General features: G+C 40.4%; 1 protein-coding gene across 1 annotated transcript in view; it reads left to right on the top strand.

Moving 5' to 3' along the window:
• The window catches only part of LOC136863638 (pickpocket protein 28-like), a 211,105-nt gene extending 193,228 nt beyond the window's left edge, over positions 1-17,877 (top strand). The window contains exons 10-11 of the mRNA XM_067140003.2: positions 6,852-6,943; positions 17,711-17,877. Of these exons, the coding sequence (XP_066996104.2) occupies positions 6,852-6,943; positions 17,711-17,877 (259 nt within the window). The remainder of the gene's footprint in view (positions 1-6,851; positions 6,944-17,710) is intronic.
• Positions 17,878-25,558: the final 7,681 nt, after the last annotated feature.

Genomic DNA, 25,558 nt, shown 5'->3' with positions numbered 1-25,558 from the left:
CCGGTCATATTATTTTTATTGGACTTCTTGTTATTATTCTCAACACGACTTTGAAATTCTGGGCACGGTAGATGCAAATTTAGATCATTAAACGATACAGTATATATTCCAAATCTTGAACACAATGAAATCAATACACGTTAAGCAGCTTATGATTAATGTCGAGCCTTCATCATTAATACACGACATGCCCTAATGTATGGTACGTGTCCTACAATTCAACATTTAAAGCAATATTGGCTGTCCTTTACAAAACAAAATTGTCCTAATTATCTCTAGCGGAAGACAGCGTGTTCACGGATATAGTTTATTATTCACATATTAATTAAAACAAAATTTCAATGATCTGGTACTTACATTCTCCCAGTTGCATCAGTCAGGCCATCCCATGTAATCCATGGCACCTTCCTTGGGTCTAAGCCATGTTAAGTATTAGCTTTGTCATGGTGACGATTGATGTATATCCAGATTTGCACATTTACACTTACGACACACGCCTTATTTATACACACACGAAACACTCAAACTTATTTCTAAGCTCTAGTATTAAAATTTTTCTAACACACTCCAGGTGATAACCTCACTCTATCAGCGTAATTTGTGACTCTGTCCTATATTTACCTAACTTCCTATCAGCTGGTCTGATATGCGGCAAACTGGCCCTCTTTAAATTTCGGTCAAATGTGCTACCTGTTCTGACGGCTGGCTAGGAGTTATTTTCACTCTTCCCATTAGCGTTCATTGTCCTCTGCTTGTGTGATCAAGGGAATGTCCGTAACGAGCTCAAGGACATGCTCCCGAACTTGAAAGACAGGTGACTACAGAGGGGATTTACGAAAATGTTCCCTTCTTTACCTGCTCACAATGTTCCGTTAGCCTCTGCAGAATTTTAGCCTGTCTACCCTCACTGTTTTAAAAACAAACCGGCTACTTTTATCCTGACGTTGTACTTCTCCCTTTGTCTCATGATATCAACACTGTCCTGGGCAATAGCAAGTTATTACGTCAAGAAAGTAATCTGCTTAGAGCCTATTTCCTCCGCGGCAAGTGAATAAATATAGTTTATGAATATTCACTTATATTTTCGAATTATCTTGATGAATAGTCGGTGACTTGACGTTCCCTCGGATTCGGTTGACCACGCACATGTACTGTTCTAAACAATGGACGTCACTGATCTCAACTGCTGGACTGATGGAAGTGAACTGATGGCAGTGAGCGATGGAAGTGCTGGACTTGATTCAACTGAACTGCCGATTCGGTTCACGTCTCTGTTACAAGCCTTCGGTCCGACTACGTGATTCTAACTCAACTTCCGGTGATATTACGGAGCGTGACAAATTAATCCAATGCCTTCATTAAGTTATTAACCTGTGTCCGTGGTTCGTTATTTTTGGTATCACGGTACGGAGCTGAAAGTATGAGTACGATCGTACCGTTTTGTATAATTCACTTGGCGTTGGTTCAATTATACTAACGTCGGCCATTTATTTGATGGTGCCACTGTATTTACTTCCGCTTGCACCCAAACTATCCACACGTGATCATTCGCGCACAACGATTATATTCCACCTACGATGTAATTAATTTAACTGGGTCCACCAAACATGATCTTCACCCCGATACAATTATTAGAAGCCCAGTTGATGTGTAATCTTACACAAACTCAGTAGATAGACTAAAATATTCCCAGCGGGAGTGGAGCAATATGATTGTCTGTGCCATTTTTCTACGGGGTATTCTCGTCTAATTCCAAGGATTTCAACTCTCCTCTGTCCTTTTCGCACATCTTAGGTTTCTCTGTCTAACACAGATGCGTGGAAAATTCCCGAAGAATGTTCTCAAGGTACGGCAAACAACTGTTACCCAACGTACAGCGGGCGGAAGTTCCCAGGCAATATCTTGGCTAAGTGAATTTGTGACATAATTGCTTAACAATCCCCAACAGAACGTGCTCTACCTCTTCTAAGGTGGCTTAAATATACCACGTTGGTGGGCTGAGACCATTATGCAGTCATCGCTAAAATTGTTGAATGTTACATTCCTACATAGAATCTAATGAATTAAATATTCCACCATATCGCCTCAGGCAATTTGGATGCAGTACGTATGTATGTATGTATGTATGTATGTATGTATGTATGTATGTATGTATGTATGTATGTATGTATGTATGTATGTATGTATGTATGTATGTATGTATGTATGTATGTATGTATGTATGTATGTATGTATGTATGTATGTATGTATGTATGTATGTATGTATGTATGTATGTATGTATGTATGTATGTATGTATGTATGTATGTATGTATGTATGTATGTATGTATGTATGTATGTATGTATGTATGTATGTATGTATGTATGTATGTATGTATGTATGTATGTATGTATGTATGTATGTATGTATGTATGTATGTATGTATGTATGTATGTATGTATGTATGTATGTATGTATGTATGTATGTATGTATGTATGTATGTATGTATGTATGTATGTATGTATGTATGTATGTATGTATGTATGTATGTATGTATGTATGTATGTATGTATGTATGTATGTATGTATGTATGTATGTATGTATGTATGTATGTATGTATGTATGTATGTATGTATGTATGTATGTATGTATGTATGTATGTATGTATGTATGTATGTATGTATGTATGTATGTATGTATGTATGTATGTATGTATGTATGTATGTATGTATGTATGTATGTATGTATGTATGTATGTATGTATGTATGTATGTATGTATGTATGTATGTATGTATGTATGTATGTATGTATGTATGTATGTATGTATGTATGTATGTATGTATGTATGTATGTATGTATGTATGTATGTATGTATGTATGTATGTATGTATGTATGTATGTATGTATGTATGTATGTATGTATGTATGTATGTATGTATGTATGTATGTATGTATGTATGTATGTATGTATGTATGTATGTATGTATGTATGTATGTATGTATGTATGTATGTATGTATGTATGTATGTATGTATGTATGTATGTATGTATGTATGTATGTATGTATGTATGTATGTATGTATGTATGTATGTATGTATGTATTGTACCCTTCGAGCAGGTGTTGATGGTAAGTTCTTGAATGTCCCCGAGCTGCTGTTGATCGTACTAGTACCTTATTATCACTACCTATTATCATTCTTAATATTATTTACTATTATTATTGTAAGTACTGGGTGGGATTTTATTTCTGTTATAAAATATTTCGATTGTGTTTAACTGTGCTGTATTTAGTATTAATTATGGTGGTGTTAACTTTTATTCTGTGCAAAATAATTGGTTTAGTGTAAGGGAAGGCCTAACGGCCTTAACTACGCAAGTAAAGACATTTATCTATCTATCTAGTTCTCTCTTGTCGGGGGTGCATCATCCGCTACATCTTAGTAGGGTAAAAATGATTCCTAACTAGCTCTAATCTACTAAATGAAACAGGCTGACTCTAATTTCAATAAAATATATTAAAGGTTAGATTTAAAATCAAATAAAATATATGTTGGAATAAGTGACCGTTAATCCCCAAAGCACAAAATGTTAAATTTACAGGTAATAAAAGGAAAGGTTATACAAATATTACATAACATCCAAATTGTGAGTCACAAACAACTCTATAAAAATCTCACAAACAATTTACATTAATCCTTTCATACAGGACCATATTCAAGATTGAGTATGAATTTGCTTATGAAATCTTAAATTTGGATTCCGCTGAACCCTTACATAGAAAATTTGTCCTCTTGTAACAATTTTCATTGATCACTGTAAAATCTCAAGACCATTCGTATGGTTTTAACAATACAAATACTTTATCCTTCACTATCAACTGAACAGATTTGCTCTTCGAAACTATTATCAATAACTCATTAACCTCTGTATTACCAATTAAATATTGTTTATCTTTATTAAAGAACCAAATACCGGGCTTCTCAAAATTTCAAACATATCCAATCTGAGTTGAACCAAATAACATAAAAAATGCCTGCCAATCTGTTCACTGACATTGGCTGTTGTTAAAGCCCCGTTAATTCCTATATTTAATGAAATCTAAGCTAGCTGTCGTTTTGTACCTAATGTACGAAATTCTTGATTGATTTACGTCACGCCGACACAGATAGGTCTTATGGTACGAAATTCCTAATAAATAAAATCATCATATATGGATATTTACACTTCAGAAATCTCGACACACCAACGCTGGTTTTCGAGCACCTACGATGTGCTAGTGCGACGATATACAACTATGGCAGATCGCTATGGCAGATGAACACACAACACAATGAACACTTCAGTGGGATATGCGTTTCCCACGTTGATCTGTAAATGAAACACGTAAATCTCTACCTAAATAACGAAACAGGTATTCAAATAACTACTACAGTTTCACGTTCCTTTTAAGTATTACTTACTTCCAGTTAAGATTTATTCTTATTCTTCTTACTATTATTATGAGTCATGATTTGTCATGCAATTCTAGATTCACGATTTCCTGACATCCTTCTAAATTTTATTTGCTCGAAATAACTTTACAGTACACCTTAATGACCAAGTATTCACTTCGTAAGGCATGATTGCGGACCACGGAGTTATGTAACCAATTAATCCTGGTCAATTCCATCAAAAGGAAAATTTCATCAAAGTGACCTCAGCTTGATATACATGTTAACACTTGAGTTCTACCTTAATTTATGCCCGAACAAATACCGGTAAAACTTTCATGCCTTATTTTATTCAACTAAAATCTCAAGATACAAAGAAAAGAAACAATCCGTGCCGCTATCTTTATAAGTTATGCCTCCAAACTCTGAAATTTAACGTGACATTCCGTGAATCACTTGTATATTGAGACACTGCCTGAATAATACACTTAAATATTCCCACTACACTTAAATTGGGCATTATCAATGATGTTTCAATTTTCCAATACCGCTATGAGTATACAACATTTCATTGGGGCTAAACAAATCTTTACTGGCTCGACATTAATGCTTAAGGGATAGGCCTACTACAGTGGCGGTAAATACACGATGAACAAAATCTAACTGAGAAATAAATTCAAAGGGACACTGGACCTCACCACCGTGGTACAACACGTCCCTAAAATACAGGGTGGCCCAAAAGTAGGCATACAGTTACATACACAGCTGTATTTAATCCAGTAGGTGCTCAAAATATCCCCCTTCGGCATTGATGCATTCCTGCAAGCTGTCCCTGACGCTCTCACACACAGTGCGACACAAATCCCGATTAGAACGAATTTCCTCAAACGCATTATCGACGAAAGTGTTCAACTGTGGTATTGTGAGGTGTTTTCTGCAAAAACTTTATCCGTCACTACACCCCAGAAGAAGAAATCCATTGAAGTCAAGTTCGGGTAGCGTGGTGGCCACTCAATGCTCCCCCGTTGCCCAATCCAATGCTGATTGAATGTCCCGTTCAAGTACTCGCGGAGCGCCAAAGAAAATTTCGGTGAGGACCCATCCTGTTGAAAGAACAATTCCAGATACTTGGGACTATCAACGTTTCCGTCGAGGAAGACAGGACCCACGACACCATCACAGGACTTGCCACTCCATACTGTGACGTCTGGCTGATTCAATTGCGTAGTCATAATGACATGTGGGTCTCCATTGGCCCAGTACACACAGTTATGTCTGTTGACGTGACCAGACAATTTGAAACATGTCCACACGATGTTCGAAAGCAGGTCCAGTTGTTCAGTCAGTTGATTGCGCATTATCTCATAGAACTGTAGTCTGTGGTCTGGATCGTCCTCCAGAAGGCCAAACAACAGTCTGGGGCGGTGCGGCTTAAGGTGCATCTGGTGCATCAGGCGTTATAATGATGTCTGCGGGATACCCAGCTCCAAAGACGCACGTCGCGTGGACTTCTTTGGACTGTCTACGAATGTAAGTGCTACCTTCATCGCATTTTCCTGTGTCGATGTCGTACGCGGTCGTCCAGACTTCGGTGCATTGGCGACGGAACTCGTGGCCCCAAACTTGTCTCTGATGCGGTAAATCGTAAGATGTGACGGCGCTGACAAATTAAATTTCTCTTCCCACACCCTGTGCACGATCTCAGCATTTTCATACTTCCATTAGGTTTTCAGGATCCACTGTCGTTGCTCCTCGCTCAGATTTCCAGCCATCGTTTACCGCAGCCCTATTAGAAACGAAAGATAGGGCACAATAAATTGAAATTGAAATTAGACACAATTAGGCACAATTGATTTTGAAATTAGACATTAATGAAACGAACCGGAATTAGTGTGTGAGAGTGTCGGGGACAGGTTGCAGGAATGCATCAATGATGCCGAAGGTGTATATGTAACTGTATACCTACTTTGGGCCACCCTGTATATCCTAAACTGACGGATTTTGTTGAAATTTCTATGTTTACATTTACCACGGTTTTGCTATATCTTGTCACCCAGTGGGGTGGTAAATTAATACTTGGCATTGCAGAAGTGAAATTTATACATTGGAAGGTTACATATGCTTTTATTTAATGTATATTATGTTAATCTGAGGACATATTCAGGGTGAAATATCATATTGTACACTCTGGACTTGTTACAAATTACACCATTTTTTAGAAAATGATTGACAATGGGTTATCTCCCTTGAAACTAGTTATCCACTTGAAGGAAAGACATATAATCACTTCTTTAATTCTAGTCTTAGTTGACCGTTTATATAACTCCCTGCTTAGCAGGCAAATATTATAAGATGTCTTGCTTATGGTAATCTAGTCTGAAAATGAAGCCTCTTTGGGCAGAGAATTTTTGTTATATCGATGATTTTCTCCAATAGGAAGAATATGGCCGTGGTCCACGTATTCTTCAGGGAGTCACAGTTTACAAGTCAGCTTAAAGGAGAATTATTTGGCTTCATAGAGTTTCTATGTAAGTACAATATTTATTTTTCTTGGTTTCACAAATAAATGGAAAATGATGTATAGATGAAGAATGTATCAGTAAGGTAAGACAGGAAATTCAGTACTACACTAGAGATACTGGTGGCTGACCTGCCACCTCTCCGGACCAGGAACTAGCTCACATGTGTCCACAGCTGAGGATTCATTCACCAACAATCCGCAAGACAATATATAGTTCAGCAGGCAAGGCTTGACCCAAATACGCATATGAGGGGAAGAACCTCCAAGTGCCAACCCGTCAGAGAGGGCTTGTAATTAATTAGGTCAAGTTGAGGGGTGGTAAGCTAGAATAGTTAGATGAATTAGCCCCCGTGAGGGACTTGTTTATCTGTTTGAGAATACATGAACTCGCTCCCGCCCGAATGTTGTTGACCTGCTTGAGTCACGCCACAGTAAAGTATGTAGCAGTTATTCCGAGTGAGTAAGCGTGTGGTATCAACAGAGGAATGAACCTTGTGGTAAACATCTCTGCGTAATATTACTTGTAAACTTCTCCCGATATGAAAATGAACTGCTGCTGCTATTCAGATATCCCTTTGATGCATTTCTAGTTCAGATACTCCGTTAAATGTCTTCTATTATGAATTCCATTTTATATGAATTATTTTAAATATATATTTCAAATTATCCAACTGGATAAAATGCATTTTACTAGTTCCTTGATATTCCTCATGACTACAATCAGAGCACTTGGTACGCCATGGTACCAAACATTTTAACCATACCAGTGCTGACAGTCCTAATGGGAAATAAAATGTCTCTACCTGGACGGCTGGGATGAATTCATATGTTAAAATGTAAATGAGATGGAAATCCCGGCGGCAAATTCATGTATGAAAAGGGTGGTTGGTACTGAATTCATGAGACCCCTCAGAGAATGGGAACAACGGAGAAGAGTTCACATAGGCTGAACGCACGTGATTTACACTTTCTCTCTGCCAACCCTCTTGGCAATTTCTAAGCGAATTTCCTTGATTGAGTCATGTCCTGCCTGCTGTCCTATAGAACTTAACTCCTCTGAGCAAATATATATATATTTTTAAATGTATTTATTTCAAGTTGTTTACAAACTCGGCAAAATAATTTATTTACGAATACACATATAATTCTTTACAAATTCAGAAAAATAAATTAAACACCGGTACAGATACACGTTTGTTTTCAAACTCTGCGAAATAAATAAATAAATAAATAAATTGGTTAAAAACTCTATAAAATAAATTAATTACAGATACATTTGTCTTCTCTTGTAGCAACACATTTCTAATTGATTAATATATACATACAAGAGAAAGAATACATCAATGTCAAGCTATATTAGTTTCAACGTGCACTGAAAACTAGTTCGAAAGTAGGGATTAAATGTTTACTTTGTATCAAGGACCAGCCTTCACGTCTGATATAAGAGAGGAATCCAGTGAATATTGTCTGGTTGGGCTGGTTCCTCTGACGAAATATGTAGTTCTCTTTCGCTGCTGTCAGCCACACTATGGTGTTGTTTATGGTGATGGGGCTGAAAGAAAGTTCCAACGTCAGTATCCGTTCTTGTAAGGTTGGTTGCGGTGTGAGTTGTAGCAGGCGATACATGTTGCGTCTCCCGTGCAGGATGTGACAGAGGGTGTCTGTTTGTGAGCAGTATTCACAGACGTTGGTGTCAGCTCGTGGTCCCGTGTTAGCTTTATTTAAATAGCCAACAAATATAGGGTTCCTTTCACTGCATAGGTAGCCACTTGTTGTTCACGTTACGCCATAACATATTCCATAGCCGCAAGCGTTACTTAACCTGTACAGCAGGTGACCGTTTGTGCTGGGTCAAGATGTATGTGTATAATTCTCTCATTGTTATTTCTGTCTTGCGAGCCTGGTGAATGTATTGAGGAAGTCCTTCTATGAAGGCAATAATCTGTCTTAGAGGAGCCATTGTTTGACTGGCTTGTAGGAAGGTGTTATTAACACTTAGGATGAAATTCAAAACAGATTTGCGTATTTAATGTTCGGTAATGTATTGTATTTGCGTGCTAATTAGGCGATGAATCTAGGTTCGATACAGACCAGACCTAGTCCGCTTTGCTAGGCTTTCTGGCATAGTTGCGTTCTGGCTGCTCTGTAATGTTGTCCTTTCCCACAAATAGTACCCCATGACCAATGTCATTTTCTTGAAAATAACTGTGGTTGCTGGAAGAATTCGGGCGAGGTACCACTATTTACTGAGTATGGAGGTCTTAATAATACATACGTTTTGTATTACATTTAAATTTCGAAGTTGATATTCATGAATTGCTGTCCGCACTATCCGTAGCTATCTGCTCCAATATTATCCGTGATCATGGCTTGGAAATTGTTGCAAAAGGTGATGCCTAGTATTTTGATCCTGTCGACAGTAGGCATCTATGTAATTACACGTGGCCAATCGGTAAATGGCATCAGAACCTATTTTCGTACTTTTAATTGGGCACCAGAGTGTAGTTCGTAACATTGATGATGTTTTTCAGTGTGTCAATCTGAGACGTCATCTGTATTCCTGGAAGTTGAATCGCAAGTTGTCTTATTAAAATTTTTATGCTGAGGTCAAATAAAATAATTGACATCCTTGTCATATAGACTTCTTAATTTCTGTACATTCGCCTAGTGTACATGACTATTTACTTGTATTCTGGAAATAGCTCCTTGATACACACTTGGTGTCTTTATTCCAAACTTTGAAGTGTTGGCGTTGGCCTGCGAGGAAAGGTGAATTTATGGAGTACCAACCATAAGTATTTGTGTGAAACTCTATCAAATGTCCGGGCAAAGTCTAAGTCGAGAAATGCGGCTTATGTTGTAGATTCTGTACTCATGTGCAAATGAAGTTCCGCAGATTGCTAAGCTGAGTGACAATATTAGATTTCTCCATGACGCCATGTAGCTTGTTTCCCAGAATGTACGGCAGTACTGATTTGGTACATGGTTAATATTTTTGTAAGAGGTTTATATAGTCTGTATTAATCGAGGTGAATGTTCTGTCGTCAAGTACGGATTTAGGGGATCTAATTTTCGGTACCAAGATGACGACACCCTGTGCTAATTCGGAACACTGAATATCCCTCTTGAACAGTTCCTGAAAGAGTGATATTAAATCAGAATTCAGAAGATCGTAGTACTGTTTATAAAATTCAAATGAAACGCGATCTGGTCCAGGAAATTTATTTCTACCGGCCGTGGTCTTGGAGACTAAGGCGGTGAGGAACGGTGAAGAGTCTGCTTTTGGCAACTCGTTGTTCTGGGCAAAGGCAGTTGTATAATGGGTAGTGACTTATTGAAGAATTTATGTTATTCCACTAATAATCCCACTTCCTGTTTGTAGTTGTGGAGTGAATTTATTTTTATTGCGACTTTCTTCTTTGGCGATGTGGTAGAGAGATGTGTGTTCTTTCTCCGTGATCGAAGGGTGATGTGCTTGGATTTTGATCCGTCTAATATCTGTTGTTGTTTTGTGCAGATAATATGTTTAATTTCTGTTATACTTGCTGTTAGTCGCTGTTGGATATATTGGCCTTGTTGCTGTAACTGGCTGTATTTGTGTTAGGCTTCTTGGTAGGACTGCAAAGTGTTTCATTGTTCTTCTGACTTAGTGCGTGAAAAATTGCGAAGAAACTGACGTATACCGGGTCTCGCTTCTTGTGTCCACCAGTGCAGGAGTGTTGGATAGTAGATTTCCCGTCTGGTTCTTTGGGTTCATTTTGGGGGCATTCTTCCGTTCCTTCTGGTGAGTTAAAAAGTCTGTTATTCAGTTTCCAGTAGCGTATTTCTGTTAACACATTGCAGACTGGATGCTTGAGCTTGTCACATACCCTGTGGACCGGACATTTTTCTACTAAGCATACTAGAGTGCACTTGATTATAAAAATGTACATAAATATTAAACAAGTCAATATTTTATCTTTAAAGTTGGTATGGGTACTTTCCAATGCCCCTAGTAGTAGTCGATCTGCCTTTACAATACCATCTTCAGCGTCAATTCCTAACACATCATTTATGTTTACATCGTTGTCGTCGTCAGAATCACTTGAATAAGTGCACTAGGTAAATTACGGCCTGTAGAGGCTTGAATAACACTTCCACTATCACTCTCACATTCAGTTTCCACTAATTCATTAGACCATTTCCATTTGAACGATCATCTGAATATAATTCTTCTAAAATTTCGTCGTCAGCTAACACCGTATTCCGCGGGCGCTCCATCTTGGCATTGACTGAACCGACAGAAAGAAAGTCGACGTTTCGAAACTAAATCAAAGAATAAAAGAGGCCGTGAATGAAAGAAAAGTGGCAGATATACATCTACGATTTATTCTACTCAATGTGCACGTCCGAAATAGTTAAAGATATGGTCAAGAGATGTCACAGGAAGACCGAAAACAATGTCGTGAATAAAACCGAGATTTCTCGGGGCCCGTCACCTACCGCTGGCGAGCGAACTACGCGATTTCTCGGGGCCCGTCACCCATGTGTTAATAGGACTGATGTGCAAGTTTATTCTGTCAGCAGGACCGTCTACTGATTAGTAAAAGGAACAGGATAAACGCAAATACTGGAGTGTAAGGTGATGGAGAGGTAAGGCCTATCCAGTCTGGATGCAGATAGGGGATCTATACAGTAGAATAAAAATTCGATGTATTCTTTGTGTTTGTATTCCTATGCGTCTACCATATACAAGCGACTGATTATTTTGGATGGTGTTGGGGTCAAGTTAGGTGTATGTTCTCGTTGATCTTTCACGTGTAGCACAAAGTTAAAATCTCCATCTAATACTACATCGGCTCCCCGAGTAATATGGATAGTCAGTTCCTCGATAAAAAAAATCGTTCAATCACCGTTTGATTCTGTGAACCTGAAGGACTTTTAACATTGATGTAGTCCTATACTGCGAGTATATACTATATACTATCATATAAGGCTGAAATAAGTCGACCACTTGGGTTCGCTATGAACTCAGTCATTGATAATCCTGATCGGTAAACGATTGTTGTTCCTCTTGGGGTATACCTTATGTTAACAAAATACTTACATACCATACCATACCATACCCCATGGCACTACAGCCCTTGAAGGGCCTTGGCCTACCAAGGGACCGCTGCTCAGCTTGAAGGCCTGCATATTACGAGGTGTTGTGTGGTCAGCACGACGAATCCTCTCGGCCGTTATTCTTGGCTTTCTAGACCGGGGCCGCTATCTCACCGTCAGATAGCTTCTGAATTCTAATCACGTAGGCTGAGTGAACCTCGTACCAGCCCTCAGGTCCAGGTAAAAAGCCCTGACCTGGCCGGGAATCGAACCCGGGGCCTCTGGGTACGAGGCAGGCACGCTACCCCTACACCACGGGGCCGGCAAAATACTTACATGGATGGAGGATATCCAAATTTGCCGAACAAACCTCTTGTAAGAAAGGTATGTTGTACCATTCTCAATTATAAACTTCTTACAGAAAGTCAACTTTGTTATGCTGCGGTGATGGTGCGCAAGGGGGATGTGGATGAAACAGTTATAAATTCCTTTGACCGAGCTCGATAGCTGCAGTCGCTTAAGTGCGGCCAGTATCCAGTATTCGGGAGATAGTGGTTTCGAACCCCACTGTTGGCAGCCCTGAAGATGGTTTTCCGTGGTTTCCCATTTTCACGCCAGGCAAATTAAGGCCACGGCCGCTTCATTCCCACTCTTAGCCCTTTACTGTTTCATCGTCGCCATTTAGCAACTTGCAAAAAAAATCCTGTGAGTGGTTTTCATAAATTATAATTTAATTCATTCTGTATAGATATTAATTTTACTTCGAATATCAGTAGATATTCTGCTGAATGTGTACTGTACTTGACACACACGATACTTAAAAATTCTGGCACATACTCATGCAGGCACGCCCTCAGAACAGAGAGAATCGGCCTTGGCTGGGCGCTGTGTTCTTGTGGCAGAGATCGTTCGTTATTTTATGTACTTCTTCAGCATTGGCGTCCTCTGTTGGGCCTGATCACGGTCTTCTGGGTTTTCGAGTTCTTGGTAGTGTTTGCAGTCTTTGCTGCTTTACGTGTTTCACTGCATTTTTTGTTGGTGTATTGTGTGAAACTTTCAGGAGCTGGGAAAAACTTACGGCACCTCGGGGTCTCCGAAAAACCGTTAAATGTAGTTATAGGGACGTAAAATCAAATAACATTATTAAACAGTGTAAGAAAAATAGTCAAAAAGTATCCAAAATATTGCGTAAAATTACCGTGATATAGACAGAATTGTTTGGAGCATCTAGCTGCAGAACTTCTTATTGGTCCACGGTGATTTTTAATGTGTCTGCTACCCATGTATAGATTTCAGCGGCTGAGGATCGAGTTGCATTTTGCTGAATGAAGTACTTCAAAGTGTTTTTCTGGTATGTTGCACGTTTCTGTCTTGTATTTTGTTATTACTTAAACATAAACACAGCGCTTTAAAAGTGAGTGGCGCACTTCACTTTGCTGTACTGCTTGTTTAATTTCATTAAACACGTTGTATATAGAAATGAGCTGTATCGAAGAACATCTTACAGCCAGAGCTCGGACGGTGCTGTATTTTGATACTGGACCTATGAATGCCTTTATGAAACTGAGGGATTCCCTAATTCTTATTCGCGCCATAAGACCTATCTGTGTCGGTGCGACGTAAAACAAATAGCAAGAAAACTCTTATTCGGCATACGCATTCAATTTTACTACGTCTTACTCTTAACAATAACGTATTTTCAGAAACTATATTCTCTCTTTACGATAAGTGAGTGAGTATATGGTCAAATATTCAAGGAAATGTTATTCTGTTATTCATTATATGCTAAGATACCACGTGAAACATTGCATTGTATTTAAAAACATGATTGAAATATTCTCTGCTTTGGAGTTAGTGATGACATGAAATGTATTTATGAACATATTGATGAATATTAAAAATTTATGGAAAGGCATACAATGATTGAATCATTAAGACAGAATATCCAGGTGAATAAAATCAAGGTGAACAACAAAGCTATGTGGACTGTTAGGGGAATATGAGGGGGGGAGATTAACGAGAAGGGAAGAGACGATACTTTGTAATGTACAGGACGAAGAGGATGATGTGATATCCTCCTTGGTCAACATTTGTTCTGTACTTAATTAACAGAGTATTTCTGAAAGGTTATGCTATTCTTTACAGTATATGTTGTTATAGTACTGGCTGCATTCCAAACGGCTTCCATTTTCTCTACGTGTCTCCGAAGTATTACGTTTAGGACATCCCAGACGACTCCCATTTTCTCTACGTGTCTCCGAAGTATTACGTTTAGGACATCCCAGACGACTCCCATTTTCTCTACGTGTCTCCGAAGTATTACGTTTAGGACATCCCAGACGACTCCCATTTTCTCTACGTGTCTCCGAAGTATTACGTTTAGGACATCCCAGACGACTCCCATTTTCTCTACTTGTCTCCGAAGTATTACGTTTAGGACATCCCAGACGACTCCCATTTTCTCCACTTGGCTCCGAAGTATTACGTTTAGGACATCCCAGACGACTCCCATTTTCTCTACTTGTCTCCGAAGTATTACGTTTAGGACATCCCAGACGACTCCCATTTTCTCTACTTGTCTCCGAAGTATTACGTTTAGGACATCCCAGACGACTCCCATTTTCTCTACGTGTCTCCGAAGTATTACGTTTAGGACATCCCAGACGACTCCCATTTTCTCTACTTGTCTCCGAAGTATTACGTTTAGGACATCCCAGACGACTCCCATTTTCTCTACGTGTCTCCGAAGTATTACGTTTAGGACATCCCAGACGACTCCCATTTTCTCTACTTGTCTCCGAAGTATTACGTTTAGGACATCCCAGACGACTCCCATTTTCTCCACTTGGCTCCGAAATATAACGTTTAAAATATCCCAAAAGGCTCCAATTTTCTCTACATGAATCTAAAGTGTAACGTTTAGAACATTCCAGACGACTCCCATTTTCTCCACTTGGCTCCGAAGTATTACTTTTTACCGGGCGAGTTGGCCGTGCGTGTAGAGGCGCGGCTGTGAGCTTGCATCCGGGAGATAGTAGGCTCGAATCCCACTATCGGCAGCCCTGAAAATGGTTTCCGTGGTTTCCCATTTTCACACCAGGAAAATGCTGGGGATGTACCTTAATTAAGACCACGGCCGCTTCCTTCCAACTCCTAGGCCTTTCCTATCCCATCGTCGCCATAAGACCTATCTGTGTCGGTGCGACGTAAAGCCCCTAGCAAAAAAAAAGTATTACTTTTAGGACATCCCAGACGACTCCCAGTTTCTCTACTTGGCTCCGAAGTATTACGTTTAGAACATCCCAAACGGTTCCTATTTCCCCTACTCGCTCTGAAGTGTAAAGTTATTATAACATTCCAGACAGTTATCGTCCAATAATAATAGAAATATTCTCTCACATTTTTTGCAGACTTAGAACTGTCTACCGCAAACCGGTATGTATCGTTAAAAATGTGTTGGTATTATGGCTCATCACTTGTTTATACTTGTCATAATTTAATATAAAACATGGTTCCCTTATACCGATCTTTTGTTTTACAATCCGCTTTTACGTCGCACCGACACACAGGGAGAGAGGTCGTATGGTTACGATGGGATAGGGAATGGCTAGGAGTAGGAAGGAAGCGACCGTGGCCTTAATTAAGATACAGCCCCAGCATTTGTCTGGTGTGAAAAAGGGAAATCACTACAGCTAGTACACAACATATTTCTTTGTTTTTACGTCATCAGTACTTCCGTTCACGGATTTTCCACTTTCAACACCAAAAGCAAAAGACCACTCTTACTTTGTAGAAAAATGAAGTTCGCTAGCTCTTTTTATCGCAGGCGACGTAGGGTAAGTACTTCAGTACATGACAATTTCATCATCATCATCATCATCTGTTTACCCTCCAGGTTCGGTTTTTCCCTCGGACTGAGCGAGGGATCCCACCTCTACCGCCTCAAGGGCAGTGTCCTGGAGCTTCAGACTCTTGGTCGGGGGATACAACTGGGGAGTATGACCAGTACCTCGCCCAGGCGGCCTCACCTGCTATGCTGAACAGGGGCCTTGTGGAGGGATGGGAAGATTGGAAGGGATAGGCAAGGAAGAGGGAAGGAAGCGGCCGTGGCCTTAAGTTAGGTACCATCCCGGCATTCGCCTGGAGGAGAAGTGGGAAACCACGGAAAACCACTTCCAGGATGGCTGAGGTGGGAATCGAACCCACCTCTACTAGTTGACCTCCCGAGGCTGAGTGGACCCCGTTCCAGCCCTCGTACCACTTTTCAAATTTCGTGGCAGAGCCGGGAATCGAACCCGGACCTCCGGGGGTGGCAGCTAATCACGCTAACCACTACACCACAGAGGCGGCTACATGACAATTTACGGACCATATAACTGTACATTTAATTCTAACTATCGAAGATTTTTTAATTTCTAGAAATTTGCTTTACGTCGCACCGACACAGAGAGATCTTGTGGCGGCAATGGAATATGGAAAGGCTAGAAGTGGGATGGAAGCGACCGTGACGTTAATTAAGATACAGCTCCAGGATTTTCCTGGTGTGAAAATGAGAGACCACTGAAAGCCATCTTCAGGTCTCCCGACAGTGAGGTTCCAACCTTCTCCCTCCCGAGTGCATGCTGATAGCTACGACCCACAGAACCATTCGATCGGTAGAATAAAAAATTCCCTCAGTTTATGTCTGCAGAATGGGCACTTCAATTACTTCGTTTGGAACCCCGAAATACAACAGCAGATACAGCAGAGTAACGGCCGAAAGTATTCTTGGCGTTGACCACGGGTCACCTGGTAATCTACAGACCTTCAGGTTGAGCAAAGGTCGCTTGGTAGGCCAAGGCTCATCAGGGATGTAGCGCCGATGATTTTTTTGTAAGGGCTTTATTATCTTAAGTCTATCTATTAAATTATTACTTTTTTTTTACAGTTTGGAAATATATGAGGGGTAGAACTAGCTTACATATGGATATAACTAGCTTTTTACCGACCTGGGAATATCAATAAGGCATATTTATATCGTACCAACAGCCGGGCTGAGTGGCTCAGACGGTTGCGGCGCTGGCCTTCTGACCCCAACTTGGCAGGTTCGATCCTGGTTCAGTCCAGTGGTATTTGAAGGTGCTCAAATACGTCAGCCTCGTGTCGGTAGATTTCCTGGCACGTAAAATAACTCCTGCAGGACTAAATTCCGACACCTCGGAGTCTCCAAAACCGCAAAAGTAGTTAGTGGGACGTAAAGCAAATAGCATTATTATTATTATTATTATTATTATTATTATTATTATTATTATGCCAATCATTAAGTTACGTCAGTTTTTAAACTAGTGGAAAACCGAGCGAGTTGGCTAGTGTTTGGATCATGTAGCTCTGAACTGGAAATATTTAAGACAGTAGGTTCGAACCCCACTGTCGGCAGCCCTGAAGACGATTTTCCGTGGTTTTCCATTTTCACGCCAGAAAATGTGTTGTTAATTAAGGCCACGGTCACTTCCCTTCCGTTCCTAGTTCTGTCGTATACCATAGTCAACATAAGACCTGCCGGTATGGGCCCGATGTAAAATGAATAACAATAAAAGAGCTAGTGGAAAATGCAATATGAAATACTGTACACTGTTCTGTGATTAGATAGAACTTGGTGGCGCTTATTAAAAATGTTAAAAGTTATATCTGGTCATTTTTCTTTTTTCCTCAGCAAGCACGGGCGGGTTATTGGGACTCTTCTTGGGCTTCAGCTTCTTGAGTGCCGCCGAGGTCTTCTACTATCTCACACTTCGCTTGTGGTGTACCGTTTCAAGAGCGAAAGGAACTTCGTCTGGCACACATGGAAGTTATAACTCGCAGTTTCCCTTCACCCAATAATCAGTCCAACCTCAGTTACATGTTTTTCACCCATATTTTATATTGTAAGTTCCATACCAGCATTTGTAATTTTTCCACAGGCTTTTTGTTTAGATGTAGTAGTTAAAATTGATTCTGGAAACCAATCAACACATGGAAACTTCGTTCAAATAAAGAACAATTGAACAGGTGGATTCCAAATCATGCTATGTAATTTTTTGATGGTTTTATGTTATGCTGCTCAGTGTGTTCCCCTGTGCGTGTGTCACAACTCTAACGTACATGAAATCTATCTGAGTTACCTTGATTTTAAATGTCAGAACTGACAGGATTTATCCAATCTAATTCAACTGTCACCATATTCTAAGGCCAGCTATGTGGATGCACATGCACAGTAGCTACGGACAAAGCTGACTGAGTGCTTTATTTCAGTCCAATAGTTCAGTGGTTCTCACATTAGGGAGGGGGGGGGGGGGGAGTTACTCAGATAGTTGTAATCGAAAGTTGAAATTTGGTGTGCTCTCAAGATATTATTTAGTTTTCGTGTAAATAGAGATTCCAAATAACTATTTTCTTTGTCAAATGGACATAATTTCTTTTATGGTCATTAAATTACCGGGTGATTCTCTTGCGCTTAGTTACGTTGTTTTGTGCAGCCCAACAAACGTGTGAAAGTGTATTCTTCTTCTTCTTCTTCTTCTTCTTCTTCTTCTTCTTCTTCTTCTTCTTAATATGTTTACCCTCCAGGGTTGGTTTTTCCCTCGGACTCAGCGAGGGCAGTGTCCTGGAACGTGAAACTTTAAGTCAGGGGTTACAAGTGGGGAAGAGGACCAGTGCTTCTCCCAGACAGCCTCACCTGCTATGCTGAGCAGGGGCCTTGTAAGGGGGGATGGGAACATTTGAAGGGATAGACAAGGAAGAGGGAAGGAATCGGCCGTGGCCTTAAGTTAGGTGCCATCCCGGCATTTGCCTGGAGGAGAAGTCCGAAACCACAGAAAACCACTTCGAGGATGGCTGAGGTGGGAATCGAACCCACCTCTACTAGTTGACCTCCCGAGGCTGAGTAGACCCCGTTCCAGCCCTCGTACCACTTTTCAAATTTCGTTGCAGAGCCGGGAATCCAACCTATGCCTCCGTGGGTAGCAGTTGATCAAGCTAACCACTACACCACAGAGGCGGACATGCTCCTTACTTTTTAGTGGCTTTACGTCATACCGACACAGATAGGTTTTATGGCGACGATGGGATAGGAAAGAGCTAGGAGTTGGAAGGAAGCGGCCATGGCTTGCATTATGCTACAGTTTGCCTGCTATGACAATGGGAAACCACGGAAAACCATCTTCTGGGCTGCCGATAGTGGGATTCGAACCCACTATCTCCCGGATGAATACTCGCAGCTGCGTGCCCCTAACCGCACGGCCAACTCTGCAGGTGCTCATTATCTATGGGGATTTTTTTATTTAATCCGTTTACCCGGCAGGTTTGGTTTTCCCCGGACTCAGCGAGGGATCCTCCTTCCCAGCCCAAGGTCTCACGCTCCACAACACTGCCCTTGAGGTGAGTTGGAGAGAAAACCAACCCTGCATGTCAAACGGATTAAGAAAGAAAGAAAGCAATCTAAATCTTGTCAGTATTTTTCCGGCCCTGATGTCAAATCGGTCCGTTGTATTCCTACATACACTGTCCGTAACTGAAATTATGGATAAGAGACGGTATTTCACGTACATTGAGGTAGAAGTTACAAAATCAGAAATAAAAAAGAGCATCTTGTGACCGGATTCGAACCTCCCACTTCACGCACATTAGGCGGCCGCTTTCCGCGCCCTAAACAGCTACGCTATAGTGCACTGCAACACGACGTGTGCACAATATACGTTCTGTACTAGTTTTAACGCCGTCACAATGCCCACTTCGTGTTTCGCAGAAGTTTCATTTTCATATAATTTAGAGAGCGCAAGCGTGATTGCCACTGTTACAGCATGATGTCTTTCTATTATGGTGAGGCGGTAAATACAAAAATATCTGTTTGTTTTTCATGACGCAGATAAACCCGCCAGTTAGTTGGGCTGCATAAAACAAAATTAGTACGAGCAAGGGAATCTTCTTTCTTTTCCTCTTCATATTCATACAACATACTACACCAACCACCAGAGAAACACGCAATAGTGATTACATCCCTCCATATAGGGTTGGCGACAGGAAGGGCATCCGGCTGTAAAACAGGACCAAGTCCACATGTGCGGCACAGTGCGCACCCGCGACCGCACAAGTGTGGGAAAAGCGGTAGAAAAAGAATAAAAGAAGAAGAATAAGAATAATATAATCTTCTTTCTTTCTTTCTTTCTTTCTTTCTTTCCTTCTTAATCTGTTTACCCTCGGACTCAGCGAGAAAACCCACTTCTACCGCCTCAAGGGCAGTGTCCTGGAGCGTGAGATTTTGAGTCGGAGGATACAACTGGCAAGAAGGACCAGTTTCTCGCCCAGGTGTCCTGACCTGCTATGCTGAGCAGGGGCCTTGTAGAGGGATGAGAAGATTGGAAGGGATAGACAAGGAAGAGGGAAGAAAGCGGCCATGATCTTAAGTTAGGTACCATTCCGACATTTGCCTGGAGAAGAAGTGGGAAACCACGGAAAACCACTTTCAGGATGGCTGAGGTGGGAATCGAACCCACCTCTACTCAGTTGACCTCACGAGGCTGAGTGGACCCCGTTCCAGCCCTCGTACCACTGTTCAAATTTCGTGGCAGAGCCGGGAATTGTACCCGGGTCTTCGGGGGTGGCAGCTAATCACACTAACCACTACACCACAGAGGCGGACTGTTAAAGATTCTTCCCATTCACATATATATTTTCGTTGGCTTACATATGATCGGTGGCTATCGGTAAATAAAAATGGAAACAGCCTATGGGATTGGTTTAATGATTAGAGGTGGTGGAAAGTTTAAGAAAGTGTAGACATACAGACATGGACGAAAGTATTCATACCCCTAGCCATCCAATACAAAATGCTTTATTGTTGGACCAATACGGAGTACAGGTCAAAATTACAAACCCAAACGTATACCTTGTACAGCAGTGGTCATTACAAAGCACAAAATAAACTTGAAGTAAATAACAGTACATAACAAAGCAAACAAATGCGTATTCCATGACACTAACTGTCTGGACATAAGTATTCATACCTTATGTTTAAAAATGGGGTATGAACGAGTAAAGAGAAACCTGTGTTGTTCCGTGGCATTAGTTGTGTAGTAGATGCAGACAGAGACGGACTGATCAGCTGGTCATAGACGGTACTAGTCTAATGGCGAGGAAAACCATGGAAACGTCTGCTGAAGAGAGACGAGATTTTTACACCTTCACCGCCAAGGAAAATCGTATTCTGAAATCGGAAACATAATTGGAAGAAGTAAACCAACTGTGCAAAGCATCATACAAAGGTTAAAAGGACAGGATGTTCTTATAAGCAAGAAAAGAAGTGGACGTCCGAAGAAACTGACCACACGAGAAGAAACGTTCATAGTAACCACAATTAAAAAACAACCACACACTACATCTTCGGCAATAGAATCGCAGCTGGCAGAATATTTCCATCATGCAGTGTCAAGCAAAACAGTAAGGAGGGTCCATCATCGTGCTGGGTATCGATCTAGGGTCCCAAGAAAAAAACGCACATTACGAAAGTGAATCGACGGAAGAGGCTACAATTTGCAAAAGAATATGTGACGAAAGATAATGCGTTTTGGTCGACAGTAATGTTTACAGATGAGAGTAAATTTAATATTTTCCGAAGTGATGGACGCATTTTAGTGTGGAGACGCCCTAACACAGAGCTCGATGAACAGAACCTCGTTACCACTGTGAAGCACGGCGGGGGTGGGGTTATGGTGTGGGGCTCAATGGCCGCTTTAGGTGTCGGGGAGTTAGTATTTACGGACAGATTTTAATATTTGAACATCCTGAAAGAAAACGTTCGCAAAAGCGCCGAAGAGCTTGGGAATGCTAATGAATTTTACTTCAAACACGACAATGACCCCAAACATACGGCGGAAATTGTTCGTTTATGGGTACTCTACAACACGCCGCACACATTAGAAACACCTCCCCAATCGCCGGGTATCTACCCAATCGAACATCTATGGAGTGAATTGGAGTCCAGACTGAGAAAACACCACATAACAAGTAAAACACACTTGAAACAGTTACTACAACAAGAATGGGGGAACATTTCATCTGAATTAACACGGAAACTGGTGTTCTCAATGCCTAGCAGGTTAAAAGAAATAATAAACAGGAAAGGCAAACAAACGCGCTACTGATCGAGTTGGTAATATCTGTTTCTTCATTGAGTTGTGAACTCTTCTGGAACACGGTATGAACACTTATGTCCAGATAAGTAGTGACACTGAGTACGAATTTGTTGCTTTGTTATGTACTGTTATTTACTTCCAGTTTATTTTGTGCTTTTTAATGTACACTGCCGTACAAGGTATACGATTGGGTTTGTAACTTTGACGTGTACTCCGTATTGGTCCGGCAATAAAGCATTTTGTTTTGGATGGGTTGAGGTATGAATACTTTTGTCCATGTCTGTACTTAAAAGGGAGTGTTAAATGGCGTTGTACAAATGGAAAGTGTCCGGCAAAGCTAATGTATTAAAGGCGAATAATGAAATAACAGAATACTAAAGTGTTCATAACCACATTACTGCGAAGGACGTCATCAAACAAAATGCTCGATTGCCTTGATAAACAAAAGCAGTTGAATACGTTGAAGAACGTCCAAAAAATGAATGGCAAAAAAAATTAATTTTATTTTCCATTAATTAAATTAAATGAAAATGAAAACCTACAACCTGTTTTCCAGTCATTGACCGGGTCAGGGATGTAATGAATGAATCATGTATAGGCTATTAGTACGGTGGGGTCGCCACTCCCAAAGTGATTTATTAATGACTGATAGATGCTATGAAATGAGAATGGAGAGTGTTGCTGGAATGAAAGATGGCAGGGAAAACCGGAGTACCCGGAGAAAAACCTGTCCCGCCTCCGCTTTGTCCAGCACAAATCTCACATGGGGTGACCGGGATTTGAACCACGGTATCCAGCGGTGAGAGGCCGACGCGCTGCCGTCTAAGCCACGGAGGCACATTAAATTAAATTAAATATATATGACAAAATAACGAAGTTTTGTTGTATCTAACGTGGCAGAAATGAAAATATATCAGTGAAATCATTTTTAATGCTCTAGAGGAAACAGTAACATGATTTACCAAATTGGAATGCCAGTCCACAGCCTGGTTTTAATAAGTGACACGGAAAGTTGTGTTATTTAAATTAATTGCCAACGTAAAAAATGAAACTTATGCAAGCATCTCTTCTACATGTTATAAGATGGCTCAAATCCAAAACTGAAATGAAGGTCAGCTCCGCTTCGGTCGGTAGATGCAGAGTGGGTTTCGGCCCTTGGGTTTCGTCCCTTAAGAGGCCACGGCTTGCATGTGGTCCAACCACTGATCTCTATACCTGGATGGCTGGTAGCTTGGGTAGCAGTAAGCCGAATAGAAGATGACTGGCGTAGTAAGATGGCAGCGAGCGCACGGTGCTATAGACCACGAGGAGCGCGCTTGCTTTGTTTATGCTTAGTTCAGTGACGCGAGGCCTCTTGATTGTAGTTCCACGGGTGTTCTGTGCTGTGTTATTGCAAAGTAAATAGTAGTGTATTTTACGAATTTAGGTTCGTTGCCTCGTAGTATACTTGTGGATTACAAGATTCAATTTAAATATGTATGTGTTTATCTGAAATATGAATGAAGAAACATTCTACGGGGTATTAACATACCGCAGTGTTCAGCTTATGGATGTACAAACAGAACCGATCAGCAGAAGGAGAAATCATTTCATCGGGGAGTTTTATACTGTACATAAGAATCTTCCTAGGGTAGTGTTTTGAGTTTTAGGTTTATTGTATCTTATTTCGCATATTCCGGGAGAAAAATGGCAATTAATTTTTGTAGGTTTCCTTTCTCGAGACCCGAACATCTGAGATCATCGATTAGGAGTATCAGGCGGGAGAATTGGGAGCCTTCTAAAACAGCTGTTCTCTGCTCGGATCACTTAGAGGAAGACTGTTTTGATAGAAATGGACAAGCCGGGCTGAGTGGCTCAGACGGTTAAGGCGCTGGCCTTCTAACTCCAACTTGGCAGGTTCGATCCTGGCTCAGTCCGGTGGTATTTGAAGGTGCTCAAATACGACAGCCCCGTGTCGGTAGATTTACTGGCACGTAAAAGAACTCCTGCGGGACTAAATTCCGGCACCTCGGCGTCTCCGAAGACCTTAAAAAGTAGTTAGTGGGACGTAAAACAAATAACATTGTTATTATTATTATTATTATTATTATTATTATTATTATTATTATTATTATTATTATTAGAAATGGACAAACTGTACACCTTAGAAGTGATGTACAGCCAACTGTTTTCAATTTTACTGAACGTTAACTGCAAGTAAAGATTTACTTTTTTTTCTTTCTCATAATTAAACTGACAGTTTCGATGAAATAATTGACGTGACCTTATAACAATCTTAGAAAATGAAGTCTGTAGGAATTCTAGACCTTATTTACATCAGTAATAATTATGGGTTTCAGACACTGGAGTGGTGGGAGAAGGGAAAGTGTGGTGGGTGTTTGGGGCTATCCCTTTATACTATTCGTGGTATTTGGGACTCTTTTAACTGGTGTTACATATTTCTGATGATGACTATCAATATCGCTTTGCTAGCTGAATTTAATTAAAGAGGTATGTAATAGTAAATTAAGCTGCAGGTAATGTGATATATTGACAAGTTTTGAATATTTGCTGGTTTTATAAATGTGTACATTTGCTTCATTGATATCTTAATTTGATAATATGCGCGTTATTTCACGGAAACAGGAAACAGAAATTCATTATCAAGCACCGATTACGATATGTCGAATCTAGGCCTGTATAGTGAGCTACGTTTATAGGTACATCATTTTAAGAATGCATAATTTCGTGGCATACATGTATACAATTTACAGCAATGTTTCCAGAAACTGGTATTCACTCGTATTGCGTTACCGATCGCTAATTGCATGTATTCAGCATCTAAGTTAATATTTGTCGGCCGTTATTATACACTCATGTTTATTGCTATATCGGAGATTTAGTGACCTCGGAATGACGTGTCAGTGATCCCAATGTCCTTAGGCTTTGAGTGAACATGTCTCTATATTTTTAATTATTCCAATGCGCCCTTAATTGCGTCTTAAAATTGACTATATTATCATTGCTTCCCCATAAGGAGAGCTCTAGGTTGGGTACGCCAACATGGCGAACCGCGCGCTCAACTTGGCGTACTTTCTCCTGCAGCGGAGACCTGCCATTAGCATAATTAATCCGAGAAAGAGACGAAATATGAGACAAAAAATTATGTCTACAGACATATTAAATTTTTTTTGTAAGTTTTGTAGTCATTGTTAGGTAAATAGAGGCCTGATTCCATCTTGTTCAAATGAGTAAGAGAAGGTGATGGATTGTTTAAGGAAGGTGCGTGACTTAGAAATGCAATTTAGTTAATGATTACAGAAACACCACTTTCTTCGAAAAAATACCTCGTTAATTTAAATGGTATTCAATTAAGAGAACGGTGTGGCATGGATACCCTACTAATGTGGTCC

This window comes from Anabrus simplex, chromosome 2 (genome assembly GCF_040414725.1).
Source record: "Anabrus simplex isolate iqAnaSimp1 chromosome 2, ASM4041472v1, whole genome shotgun sequence".
Classification (NCBI taxonomy): Eukaryota; Metazoa; Arthropoda; class Insecta; order Orthoptera; family Tettigoniidae; genus Anabrus; species Anabrus simplex.
This window is presented reverse-complemented; position numbering and strand designations above follow the sequence as displayed.